The sequence below is a fragment of the Orcinus orca genome, chromosome 16, assembly GCF_937001465.1.
Source record: "Orcinus orca chromosome 16, mOrcOrc1.1, whole genome shotgun sequence".
NCBI classification, from domain to species: domain Eukaryota; kingdom Metazoa; phylum Chordata; class Mammalia; order Artiodactyla; family Delphinidae; genus Orcinus; species Orcinus orca.
This window is the reverse complement of record NC_064574.1, coordinates 25,034,118-25,048,732: the sequence shown is the minus strand read 5'-3', so window position 1 is coordinate 25,048,732 and position 14,615 is coordinate 25,034,118. Positions and strand designations below refer to the sequence as shown.

The 14,615-nt window shown below is 40.3% G+C and overlaps 1 protein-coding gene across 11 annotated transcripts in view; it reads right to left on the bottom strand.

Moving 5' to 3' along the window:
- Positions 1-262: 262 nt before the first annotated feature.
- Positions 263-14,615, bottom strand: part of NCOA6 (nuclear receptor coactivator 6) — a 97,391-nt gene continuing 83,038 nt past the window's right edge. For 10 of the 11 annotated variants that reach the window (XM_033433553.2, XM_033433538.2, XM_033433543.2 and 7 more), the window contains 3 exons: positions 13,587-13,623; positions 9,111-9,259; positions 263-833 (listed from right to left, as the gene is read on the bottom strand). In XM_033433553.2, coding sequence (XP_033289444.1) covers positions 790-833; positions 9,111-9,259; positions 13,587-13,623 — 230 coding nt within the window. In that variant the 3' untranslated portion in view covers positions 263-789. The remainder of the gene's footprint in view (positions 834-9,110; positions 9,260-13,586; positions 13,624-14,615) is intronic. The other variant, XM_033433542.2, reaches the window with a different exon arrangement.

The window sequence follows — 14,615 nt, the reverse complement described above, 5'->3', positions numbered from 1 at the left end:
GTTGATTCTGTCATTTTGCAACCAAAAGAAATCTGATCAATATCAAAGTGCCTGGTATAGTGCTGAAAAGAGCTAGTTTCTTCAAAGCCAAGAGAATGAGTTGAGTGAATAAGTAGGTACATTTTCCACAACTTGCCAGGTGGGCAACTCAAGTGTAATGAGGACATGATGGGATTCTAATTCACAAAGAAGGCTGTTCCTATTCATTTATGGTCCAAAGAAAGAGCTTGCTTACCCAATAATCCCTTACCAATAACATACGTTTATGTTCTAGGACAAAGACATTTATTTAACACATTCAGTATTTCACATTGTACAAACTCTTAGATTCTCTTTATTCACTGGTCCATTTCTACAACAAATACATCCAAAACACTATATAATAAAATTATTTACAACATTTCCAAATGAGAAGATTCCTTTTGCCCCACTACTGCTATTCACACACAGTACTTCCACAGCACAATACATCATTAGAAGATCTAAAAATGCTCACCCTGTACTCTAGGCTGCTTAGGAAATGTGAAAACTATTAACATAATCACATTAGCTCCTCTCAATACATGGCAACATTTTAGAAACCTTGAACTTCATCTTGCAACACCAAAAGGGTTCAACAACTCTGCTTTCCCCATTGCACTTTATGAAACAGGTTGCAGGGACCAGGAAAAGGACCACATTATTAAAATAACTAACTGTACAGAAATGGATTTTAAAAAGTCACAGCTCAAAATCGCTTTTTGTAAAATTCACACACATTTACAAATATCAAGTCGTCATTCAGCTTGTTTACTTGGATTTTCTTCGCTTGGATTGCACCGCACTGGTTATGTCTGTGGGGAGGAAGGAAGGACATATTCAGCTGAGGCATTTCTTTATAGCAGTGCCTTTTAGACAGTCCACAGGAACCAGGGCTGACCTAAGTGGAGCCCTACTGGACTCTGAATCAGTCTAAGGTCCTCAAAAGGGGAACTCAGTGTGAAGAGGGTCTCAGACTTCTCGGCCCTGTAAACTAGGGCCTGGCGATTGGGGAAATGTTATACAGGTAGTGGAAGGTGAAGCAAACATACATGAAAATGGTGCCAGGATGGGGAGAGCTGCTTTAGCTGGGCAATTAACCCCACAATCTCCATCACCTGTTTCCATCACCCAATGAAATGATGGATAGACTGACAGTGCTTTTGGTGAGAAATCAATAAGTGATGTTACAAGCAAGTAAGTGAATTGTGCCACAAAAAAAACCCAACCTCTGGAGCCAAGCCATTGTTTTGCAGTGAGGAACTCTTTTTGCCACGCCATAGTCAAAGTCTCTAAATAACATGACTATGATCGTTGGTCAGCAAGTGTCTACCATGGCCTAGCCAGGTATTATCAAGGCTGTGGATATACCTGTGTATGTATGGAAGGCATGGAAGCAATTCAGAGCAAGTCACAGGCTGCTCTGAGCCCAGGTGAGCCTGAAGGCTTCATGGAAGAGGTGGGAACTGAGTGGTTTATATCAGTGACAGGGTAACAGTGACATAAAAGGGAAGGAGTGTGTTTTAATTCTTTTAATTCCTCTTGTATTATTCATGCCTTAAACTCAAACTCAAAATATAAACTCTCTCAAAAACTTTTTCAACACAGAAGGCTTCTACAGCAAAGTACAATGAATAGCCTGAAGCTCTCCAACTGTAAACATTTCTTTAAAATCTCATATTGATCTTAAAAATTCACCCTCATTCTTCATGCTGCTCCATAATAGATATTTTGGATTTAAAACGAAAAAAAAGTTTTAGAATTACTTCCTATCAAGGACAAAAAAATGTTTTCTATTTAACACATTAATGTGTAAGATGAATCCAACTTATCCGTTTCTAGAAACCAAGCTGAACTCTCTGATGCTGCATGTTAGGTTCAGTATTCTAAGTAATTTTTCTTCTCTCTTTTGTATTGTATCATATTTTGAGAACCCAGACTCAAAATGTAGAGCAAAAAGCAAAAATTTTGTCACTCTGTTAGCTAAGAAGTGAAACCTAGATGACTTTCCAAGAGGTGGCCTGTACAATGTTTTTAGGCTTCTATAGGTGGAAATTTCAATATATACCTCTTACTGGGAGATTATGATGCTTGTGCCAGGTGGTAGAATCAGTTTCTCTGATTTACTCATTAGTCTTTTGCTAATCAGAGGACAGTAAATCTGACAGGATGTTGACAATGGTGTTATTTTAATTCCATGTAAATAAACGGAGCCTCACATAGCGCACAACTCCCCATAATCAGCCCTTTATGTCCAACTCTCAAGCTTCATTTCCACTGTAGCAAATTTGTCATTTGCAGCAAAAACATACAGGGTTTTGTCTTGACTGAGTGTTCATCCTTAGAAAAATGTCTGTTAATTAGGTCAACTTTGGGAGCTTCTCCTTGGTTGTGATATGAACGATCAAGTGGTGTGTCTGAGAAACACATGTGTGGCTGGGAAAAGTGGTTAGGAGTGGGGGAATAAACCACCTCAGGCTCCCCCCTCCATTCCTTCCTTGCTTGTTCCCATCTGTCACTGCTCTAAAGCACCCAATCATCTGGCAGGCTGCCTCTGCTTCTGAGGATGAATCAATGAGTGAGGCCATGAGTAAACAAGTGATCTGTGCTAGAAACTGGGGAAAAAAAAAAAAAAAAAGCCTTTTAGATACTAGAGTGAGCGGTGGCAGTGGTGGTGTAGGGTGGTGTAGTGGTGGTGTAGTGTGGAGCTTTACCTTCTAAGGATTTTTATAAATTGACTTTGACCTTGCTCACTTCATTACGCTTTTTACTGTTCTCCTTCTAGCCAAGATATCTATTTAATTGTAAAAACATTCTGGAAATTTCCTTTCAAAATCTGTATGGCTGGTTTCTAAATGATGCTACAAGAGTGCAGTTTCAGGTAGTTACTGTTTAGGGATTTCTCCCATAAGATGTATCTAATTATGCTTATTCTATAATAATAACACTTACATTTTAAGTATATCTGTATACTCTGTTTTTTTTAGGTTGTTGCTTCTCAAGTCTCTAGCTGTGGACAGGACAGCGCTATCACCCCACTTTGCTGTCAGAGGCATCTTAGGGCACCCCAGGGACACCCACAGCTGCTGCTGATTACAGGTTGCTCTGAACCTCCCTCTTATTAGCATATTTTCCCAGGTTTCAAACTTGTACATTGAACTTCATGTTTTTAACTACTGATCCTTACTCCCAGTTGAAAATATAACATCAAACTACTATAAACAGAAGACTAAAGAATATCAAGGGAAACTAGAAAAATCATTTCTGTGTTAACAGGGAACTCATCATATCAGGAAGCAGTACTCATTTGCTTATTTATAAACAACACATCTGATCAAGTGCAATTTTAAAAAGAAGTTCACTGATTTGTGGGAGCCAATTTTTGTGTCTGTAATTAAAAGTGGCAGGGCAGTGGGGGTCAGTGGGGAGAACCAAACCAACCAAAAACAAAACAACAGATTAGAGAGTGACCTATCAACCAAGTGGGCCTCCCTGGACTTGCCCAGAAATCATCCATCCCACCTGCTCCAATCTGGTAGTCTAGTAGGCCTTGGCTAGCATGATATAAACAAACTCTGTTCTCAGAGCAGGAGAATGATTAATGTTACTGGTTCTCAACAATACAAAAAGTACCAATACTTCTCATTTTAAACTGCTCATAATATTTCTCAGCTTTCTCATGAAAAACGCAGACTGTTTCTGATTTTGTTTGTGCATACATGACCAAAATCTTATGAGTACGAAAAGGCAAAACCCTCTTTTCCCTTCAAAACTTTAGGTACTGATGCTGCAGGAAGATGTTTCAGGTACCCAACACTATATATGTCTACAAGTTCGAGACACATACATTTCATTTATTTATCTATTTATTTATTTATTTATTGGCTGCACTGGGTCTTCATTGCTGCAAGCAGGTTTTCTCTAGTTGTGGTGAGCGGGGGCTACTCTTTGTTGCAGTGCATGGGTTTCTCATTGCGGTGGCTTCTCTTGTTGTGGAGCATGGGCTCTAGGCACGCGGGTTTCAGTAGTTGCGGCACGTGGGCTCAGTAGTTGCGACACGCGGGCTCAGTAGTTGCGGCGCATGGGCTCTAGGGCACGTGGGCTTCAGTAGTTGTGGCTCACAGGCTCTAGAGCGCAGGCTCAGTAGTTGTGGTGCACAGGCTTAGTTGCTCTATAGTATGTGGGATCTTCCCGGACCAGGGATCAAACCCCATGTGCCCTGCATTGGCAGGCAGATTCTTAACCACTGCGCCACCAGGGAAGTCCTGAGACACATACATTTTAGAAGCCAGCTTGATATTTTATGACACTCCCTGGGTATGGGTTCAAATACAATCACAGGAAATTATTTTATGACTTTGGTTCATTTTTGGATACAACACAGAAGGCCAAATAATATGCATATTAATTCTTTAATTTGGATCCAAGAGCTCTAACACTTAAAAATCAAGAGCTACAGCATTCATTTCTGATTTTAAAAGTAACTTACCCTAGAACAGTTAAAGACTGATAGACTGAGGGCTTGAGGCTGATGTGGAGATCTAGATATGACTGTGATTTCTGGGGTCTGGCCAGAACCCTGACATCCTCTAGGAGACACTTACCCAGAATCCCTCCATGTAATATCACAAAGCCTGAGAGTCATTATGGCCTCTTCTAAGCCAGTTGCTAAGTCTCAAAGCATGGATGGGGCAGGCATTCCAACATGACTACCATCGCCTTGGGACAATGTCCAGTTTATGTGTACGGCCTATACACCCCACCCCCCTTCTAAAACAGGTTCCAGCTTTCCATCTTTTCTTGGCTGGCAGTTATCTACAGAGTGGCTCTAATTTGGGCATCTCTTAACTGTCCCAGCTGCTAGATTAATTCTTTCTGGTGCACTGTAAATGACACCTTTAGTATCCTGAGGCTCTGGGCTCAAGTCAGATTCCCCAAAAGCTGGTGTATGACATCTCTAAAGGTCAGCACTTTTCCCCCTGCTTTAAAGATAACTACATACCATATTCTAAAGCCTAGAAGACCCTGATCCTTTAGGAAAAAGAATACATAGAATTGAGGGGAAGCAGATTTTCTCATAGAACTCCAGGAATCTTCCATTTTATGCTTCCTTCCAAACAGGTTTTTGCTTAGGAGATGATTCCCAGGGAGGGAGAAGAAAGTTGTTGGTTCCACTTCTACATCCAAAGTGGGGATACCTAAAGAGGACCCTGGCTGTGGTGTACATGGTATGTCTGGAGAGGAAAGAAGGCCCCTCCCATCCTCTCCCCTCTCTGGCAGGCTGAGGCAAGGTGACTTCTACATCTCTTCTTTACCTGTGCATGATCTGCAGACCTGTGGCCTCCTCCCAGGAGCTCTTGTGAGGCATTATGAAATTCCTACCCAGAAATGTGACCTATCAACAACAGCTGAGTTCTCAGGTCAGTGTCTGGTGTTGGTGCACCACAACCTGCCCTGGTCTTCAGGCTGGTATCCTAATGGTACATGACTGTTTCGTAGCAGCCCTGCTGATATCAGGCACTTGGCCAGGATGCCAGCTCTTGCCTAGCCTAAGCTACTCAAGCTCAGCTCATTTCCTGAGAGAATGATACCCTCCCTCAGACCTGGGCCTTTGCACATGCTATACCTTTTGCCTGGATAATGCTTCCTCATTCTTCAGGTCTCAGCTTAAACATCATTTTCTCCAGAAAGCCTTCACTGACTTGACAGGGGAACAAAGCATCCCGGCTATTGGGTTGGCCAAAAAGTTCCTTCGGTCTTTAAGTAAAAATAAAAGACACATTTTTCATTTTCACGAAGAACTTTATTGAACAACGTATTCACTGTTTTGTTCCACTAACTTCTGCCATTTTTCAGGCAACTTCATAATTGCATCTTCTCAAAACTTTTTATCTTTTTGAGCAAAGAACTGTTGTTCTAGGTGCCTTTTACAGTATTCCAGGGAATTGAAATTTTTTTAAATTTTTTTTTTTTTTTTTTGCGGTACGCGGGCCTCTCACTGTTGTGGTCTCTCCCGTTGTGGAGCACAGGCTCCGGACGCGCAGGCTCAGCGGCCATGGCTCATGGGCCCAGCCGCTCTGCGGCATGTGGGATCTTCCTGGACCGGGGCACGAACCCGTGTCCCTTGCATCGGCAGGCGGACTCTCAACCGCTGCGCCACCAGGGAAGCCCGACTATGCGTTTTCTGTTGACTAATTCTGGATGCTTTTCATCAAGTGCTGCTTTCAGTTGGTCTAACTGGGAGCAGTACTTGCTGGAATTAATCGTTTGGTTTTCCAGAAGGAGCTCTTAATAGAGAACTCCCTTCCAACCCCACCATGTACACAACATCACCTTCTTTGGATGAAGACCGGCCTCTGGTGTGGTCAGTGGTGGTTTATTTCGCTTGCCCCACAGTCTCTTCCATTCCACATTATTGAACAGTATCCACTTTTCATTGTCCATCACAATTTGTTTTGAAAAACAAATCAGTAGATCAGTAGAGAATCGCATGTGGAAATATGGTCAAGAAGGGTTTTTTTTGGTCAACTTAATGTGGAACACAAAAATCAGAATGATGAACATAACCAAGTTGCTGCAAATGATTTTCAACACGTGATTTGGATATTTTGAGTATGTTGGCTATCTCCTGCGTGGTATAACGTTGATTGTTCTCAATTAACATCTCAATTTGATCGCTATCAACTTCAACTGGTCTACCTGACCGTGGAGCATCGTCCATCGAGAAATCTTCAGCATGTAACTTTGCAAACCACTTTTGACACGTTTGATCAGTCACAGTACCTTCTCCATACACTGCATGAATCTTTTTTTTTGCGTTTCAGTTGCGTTTTTACCTTTCTTGAAATAATAAAGCATAATATGCCGAAAATGTTGCTTTTTTTCTTCCATCTTCAATATTAAAATGGCTACACAAAAATTCACCAATTTGGGTAAGTTTTTTTTTTTTTTTTTTTTTTGCGGTATGCGGGCCTCTCACTGTTGTGGCCTCTCCCATTGCGGAGCACAGGCTCCGGATGTGCAGGTTCAGCGGCCATGGCTCATGGGCCCAGCCACTCCGTGGCATGTGGGATCTTCCCAGACCGGGGCACGAACCCATGTCCCCTGCATCTGCAGGTGGACTCTCCACCACTGCACCACCAGGGAAGCCCTTGGTAAGTTTTTTTTTAAATGCATGCTGATATGACAGCTGTCACAATAAAATCTAACAAAATTGTTTCGAATGAAGTTAAAGACAACTAAATGCTACTAGAGCCATTTTACGGACATAACTGAACAAACTTTTTGGCCAACCCAATATATGCCCCTGTAGTACCATATAACTTTGCTATCATAAATGCATATAATATTAAAGTCTTTCTGGCTAGCATACAATCGATGTGAGGAAGACAGAGACTTTTGTCTGTTTTTTCACTATTATTTACCTAGAGCCTAGCATGTAGTAAGTACTTAAATAAATAGTTGATAGATAGTTATTAATTTAATAAATACTGATTGTACTCCTCTTGTATTAGGCACCACAGTAGGCACCAGGGATACAGTGGTGAGCAAAACCAGACATCTCCTGCCCTAACAGAGTATGTATATTAATTACCTACCACATAAATAGACCTAAATTTACAACTGTGGTGTTATGAAGAAGAACATGGTGCTATGATTCCTCATAGCAGTGACAACTGAGCTAAGATAAGTAGGAAGAGTGGGAAGTTAATGAGGAGAAGAAAGGGAAGATAGACGAATACTCCCTACAGTACGTGTCACATATACCCAGGCTTGTGATGAGAGGATGGCATGTGATGAGAGGATGTTGCTAAGGGAAGTCAAATGAGGCTGGAAGAAGTTGACAGGGGCCAAACCAGATAGGACCTTGTGGTCTATGTTGATGCTTTTAGACTTTAATCCTAATTATAATGGTAAACCATTGAAGGGTTTTAAGCCAAGGTAGCAGTGAAGATGGGGAAAAGTGGATGAATTTGAATCATCTGAGATAAAACCAGCAGCTTTTTGTGATGGATGTGAAGGTGAAGGAGAGAGGTGTCAAGGAGGACATGCCTAATGGACAGATAGATGGTAGTACGGGAACAACGGCAAAGGACCTGACATCAGGGGTGAAAAATCAAAGGTCTGTTTTTAGACATGTTGAGTTTGCAGTCCTGTTAAGGATGTATGTGGAGTTGTCTAAGATCTCTCTATATACTATATATACTATATATCTAATACATAGTGTTACATAGATAGTGTTAGAAAACAAGTTTATGAGTCATCTGTGAAAGGTTATAACTAAAGAAGGGAGGCATGAATGAGATTAGTTAGGGAAAAAATAGAAGTTGAAGAGAAAAGGTGACTCAGGATTAAAGTCTGAGTAGACCAATATCTAATGTAACGTGTACAGAGTCTGAGAAGGAACAGCCAGAGAAGTAGACAGAAAACTATTGAGAGTTCTGGGTCAGAGAAGCCAAGGGCAGAGTTCATCCAAAAAAGAGACAGCAGTCAATAGAGAAGAGAAAACTGGTTGTGTAAGATTCTCTGTAAGGTCAGAGAAGATGGGATCAAAGGCACAAGTGAAGGAATTGGCCTTGGACTTAAGGAGCGACAGTTGCTCTATTATAGTATGAGCAAAAGAGGACACTGGTAGATTTATGTCCTGGTAGTGAGAGTTGAGGGAGTTCTGTTTTCTCCTTGAAGAGGTGAGAGTCTCTGCTGAAAAACAGGACATAAAATAGGAGCCAGAGGTTTAAAAAGAGTAGAGAGTAGGAAAAAGAGTTGACCACAAAAACACAGAAAGATGGTGGGGCCATACTGAGGACCTGTCTGAAGTGGTGATCATGAATCAATCTGCCCTGTTATGTTCTTGCTGCTGTTGTACACAAGTACACACACACACACACACACACACACACACACACAGGGAGAAAACACATAGTTAAATGAACTAACAAATAAAGGAAGGACCAAGCAAGCAAGTAGACGTCAAAGTAACTTGAAAATTTGAGGAATAGAAGCAAAGACGAAGGGCAAAGTCCTCTGCTGCTGTGATAAGAACCCTATTCTTCTATTTGACTCAGAAATAGCCTCTGCAGCCCACAGCTAACCTTTAGTAGAGCTGGAGGCTGAAGCAGGCCGAGAGGATCGCTTACGATGTCCATTTTCCACACTTTCAGAAGCCACAGCTGGCTCTTCAGTTCGGGAGTTTCTTCGGCTTGGAGTTTTGGACTTCTCAGTTATCTCTTTGGGCTCACTGCTGACAGAGAGAAGCACAAAGTCCAAGGAGGTGAGGGAATCAAGTCACACAAAAAATAAAGATAATAGTTTCATTCACAAGGCAGGAGATTAAGAACTACATAATCATTCTGGAGAGACAATGTTCCACTCTGGGACAATAAGGACAATTATGCTCTAATATTACTGACAATTTAAAAGTGAGTCCAGCTTGTTACATTAGTAAAAATAAAATATTTAAGTATAATGCTGGTGAGATTGTGGTAAAACACATTAAGAACTTGGAACAAAAATCATCAAACTTCCTCACCCATTTTCCTAAAAATATTTCCCTTCAAAAATTAATAGTACCTAAAAATCTAGGAAATTAACAACATACACTGGCATTTACTATGAGCCTAGTAGAGTTAGATAATGGCATATTACAAGTCACATTATAGAATATACACGAGAATATACTCACAATACACTGCTGGGTATACTACTGATTGCTCCTACCTCAATCCCCTTTTTTTAGTATGTGAAGATTAAAAAATGGTAATATCCAGTATTATTGAGGGTACAGGGACAAAAACTCCTAATGGAGTATAAATTGTGCAACCCAATGATTCTCAGTAGGGGGCAATTTAGCCTCCTAGGAACATTCAGCAATGTCTGGAGATATTTTTGATTGTCATGACTGGGAGGATATGCTACTGGCACCTTTTGGGTAGAGGCCAGGGATGACACTAAACATCCTATAATGCATAAAACGGCTCCCTGCCCCACACCCCACACAGAATTATCTCATCCAAACAGTCAATAACGCTGAGGCTGAGACACCCTGGTGTAATCCTCTGGCTCAGCAATTCCATTTTTAGGTGCCTAAGGAAACAAATCTTTTTACAGAGCTAATTACACACAAGGATGCCAAAGCATTTTATTTATATTAATGAAGATAGAAGAGCTAAATGCTTAACAGTGATAGTACATTAGTTAACTAAACCACAGCACATCCAAATGGAGTCATGAAAAAATCATGCTGCAGAAGGTTATTTAATGATAAAAACTGTTCATAATATATTATTGTGGGGGAAAAAAACAGCTACCAACATTATGAATAGTATACTCTCATTTTTATTATAATACATATTGAGTATATATTTAACCACATATGAATGAATGGGTGTGAGATATATATATGTGTATATAATACTATATATCTAATACACAGTGTTAGATCTATAAACACTACAGTATATATATATAAAACACTGGAGTGTTTTAACTATTTCTATCTGTATATACTCTGTGAAGAGGACTAGAAGAACAACTAAAATATACACAGTGAATACTGCTGAGGTGTAGGAATATTGGCTAACTGGTAATTTTCTTCTTTGTAATTCTCTGATCTGAATTTCAAGTTACCCTCAGTAAACTTTTACTACTTTCATGGTTCAAAAAACTCACGTTAAAATCATTAAAAAAAAAAGAGTTAATTAAATTTACTTGTAAGACATGGAATGGAAACAAAAGTAATGCAACAAAAACAAAACAAAAAACTGGTCACAGGGATGCCTCTTCTGGGAAGTCTTCCATGACCTTACTCCCCAAGTGGAGCTGTCTCTTTTGTCTTTTGGGTTCACAGTCTGTGTCTGGCATTCTAGAGCACCCATCAGGCTGTACAGCATGTTTTTAGGGTCTTGTGTCTTCCGATACATTGTAAGCTTCTTAACCATGGCCTGATTGTCAACTATCCCTACCCCTCCATCGTTTACTCCTGACAGAGGACCCTTTGTTAGTGGCACTATGCCTGGGAATTTGGCCACACTGTTCATTACCCTAGCTTTACATCTAACAACTGTCCCACACGAGCCAAGGCATGTCAAGGAGAGGTGAGACTGGAGCTGGGGTAGAACTGCAAGTCAGGGGGATTTACACATCTTTTTAGAGGTGGTAAGGATGGCTTTCTGGCTAGGAGCCCAGAAAATGGTCAAAGCCTCTGAGGAAGAAGATTCCTAATGGAGGTTCCTCTTTCTCCTGGCAAAACAAAAGCCTCAGCAATACTGTCCTGGTGTTTATATGGTCAATGATCAGGTAACTTAGCGAACAAACACCAACAAGGTATTTTTGGTCTGATTATCTCTTCTTTCTCTAGCCACATAGTTGGTGTATACTTTGAGATATGCAAATGAATTCAAATGTAAGCCCAATCCAAATAAAACTAGACAGGTAGTAGGAATAGCAATGAATTTGGAGTCAGAAGAACAAGGATCAAGTCTTACCTATGTATTTATTGGCCACGATATTTAACTTTCTCTCTGTTTCAGATTCTTGATCTATAAATCCCCATCTTGTCTGCTGTAATACATTAAATGTGAGAGCTCTGGAGGCAGAAGGCCTGGGTGTGAATCTCAGCTTCACCATTTACTGAATCTGTGGCTTTGGGCAATTTAGTTAACCTCTCTGAGCTTTAGGTTCCTCATCTGTAAGACAGAATTTCCTTTCCTAATAGATACCGTGAAAATTAAATGAGATAATACATCTAGGGAGCTTTTAGCCCAATATATGGCATAGAACAGCATTCAAATAAATGTTGGCTATTATAACCACCTTACAGGGTTGATACGATAATTAAATGAGAAAATGACTGTGAAGCGGTTTTACAACCCAAGTTGATATACAAGTATGGTAAATTCTTTAAAATGTTATCTAGTACAGTCCTACATTAAAAAAGGAATGACTTTTGTAATACGATAATACTTCTCTCCATGGGGCTAATGAGGTTGAAGCCACAGTTGTATTTCATTTTGTTAGGTTATGTGGGGTAGCACAGTATAAAAGAAAAAGCATGGGTTCTGCGCTCAGACCCCATCTGCCATTCTTTCTCTTGAGGATCAAACAGCTATACTTAGAAGGTGTTGCAAGGACTATTATTAATGACAATGATGGCAACAGCTCCTATATATATATATATATATATATATATATATATATATATATATATATATAAATTTTTTAACATCTTTATTGGAGTATAATTGCTTTACAATGGTGTGTTAGTTTCTGCTTTATAACAAAGTGAATCAGTTATGCATAGACATGTTCCCATATCTCTCCCCTCTTGCATCTCCCTCCCTCCCACCCTCCCTATCCCACCCCTCTAGGTGGTCACAAAGCACTGAGCTGATCTCCCTGTGCTATGCGGCTGCTTCCCACTAGCTATCTATCTTACGTTTAGTAGTGTATATAGGTCCATGCCACTCTCTCACTTTGTCACAGCTTACCCTTCCCCCTCCCCATGTCCTCAAGTCCATTCTCTAGTAGGTCTGTGTCTTTATTCCCATCTTACCCCTAGGTTCTTCATGACCGTTTTTTTTTTCTTAGATTCCATATATATGTATTAGCATACGGTTATTTGTTTTTCTCTTTCTGACTTACTTCACTCTGGGTCAGACTCTAGGTCCATCCACCTCACTACAAATAACTCAATTTCATTTCTTTTTATGGCTGAGTAATATTCCATTGTATATATGTGCCACATCTTCTTTATCCATTCATCCAATGATGGACACTTAGGTTGCTTCCATCTCCTGGCTATTATAAATAGAGCTGCAATGAACATTTTGGTACATGACTCTTTTTGAATTATGGTTTTCTCAGGGTATATGCCCAGTAGTGGGACTGACAAAGGATTAATCTCCAAAATTTACAAGCAGCTCATGCAGATCAATAACAAAAAAACAAACAACCCAATCCAAAAATGGGCAGAAGACCTAAATAGACATTTCTCCAAAGAAGATATACAGATTGCCAACAAACACATGAAAGAATGCTCAACATCATTAATCATTAGAGAAATGCAAATCAAAACTACAATGAGGTATCATCTCACAATGGTCAGAATGGCCATCATCAAAAAATCTAGAGACAATAAATGCTGGAGAGGGTGTGGAGAAAAGGGAACATTCTTGCACTGCTGGTGGGAATGTAAATTGATACAGCCACTATGGAGAACAGTATGGAGGTTCTTTAAAAAACTACAAATAGAACTACCATACGACCCAACAGCTCCTATATATTGAATGCTTATTATTTACTCACTATGCTGAGTGCTGAAAATGGTATGTCATCCAATTTTCAAAACCACCACAAAAGGCAGGAACTTAGCCACCAAGTTTTGTTAAAAGAAATGTTACCTCTGAGGGGTTGGTACTCATGACAGCTCCCTACTTCAGCAGGAAAAAAACTGGTACAAAGAGTGAAGGAAAAGGACAAGGTGAGGAAAGGTTTAAAGGTTGAGAAAGATGATACCTTTCAAAGAGGCTTACGCCATATTCATGCTAAGTCTGCAGAAGTGATCATCTTACCTTTGTCCAGAGACTATGGCAGCATTTGCCTCGAGTTCTGTTAAAAATATAAAGGACAGAAATGAGATGTAGGAGCTTCTGGTGTATATGTCCACAGGGAGAAGCTAAGTGTCTATGAGAATTCTGAATGCCTTGTTTAGGCTAACGGGTCTCCATGCGCAGCAGGATCCTCACCCTAACGTGGTAAACAGATAGAGTTGGCATGGACACAACTCAGTTGTCTGGAGCATAAGATACTTACTCAGTCTATTTTTATTTCTACTCCATACTGTGAAGTAATCCTGTTTGGATCAACGTAACTAAATTACATTGCCTGGTTCATATTTCATCCAGCTATAACTATTTTAGTAAAATAATCCTCTTCCTCTCATGCAGAAGAGACTGTTTTCATTCTTAGAATATCTCTTCCCTCTTGACATATTTTTTTTAAACAGTAATCTTCCAATATGTCTTAAATATCTATTAAGGATGCATTCTCCTCCAAAGGAATTCCTGAGTTTTAGAGAGCAGACTGCTTTACTCTGAGATATCACCTATACACCCCATTATGTTCCTCTCTTCCTCAACCTCTCAGCAATGCCCTCTAAAAAAGGAAAATCTCTGTCATTTGTCTAGCAGGGTTTTGCTTAAATGAGCATCCTATGCGTTTACCAGGCACTTCTTTATTAGCACCAGCAGGAAAACATCTTCTTCCTCCATTATATGCCTTTAGGTAGTTCCATCTTTTCCAAAAGACCATCCCTGATGCATCAGATAGCAGTCATCTCTCCTGCCTCTGGTCTCCCACAGTCCTTTCCCTGTCCCCCGTTTCAGGGAATTCAACACCTGAAACACAGTGTACCTGTCTAACCTACCCTACTTATTACACAGTAACCTCCTTGAAGGCAGTGGAGTCAGAGTGACTGGGTTATTTTGACCTCACTGCTTATTAGCCATGTGACCTTGGGCAAACAGCTTGACCTCTCTGTGCTCAATGTCTCATCTGAAAAATGGCGATAACCACTTTACCCACCTCAAAGTTAAAAAGAT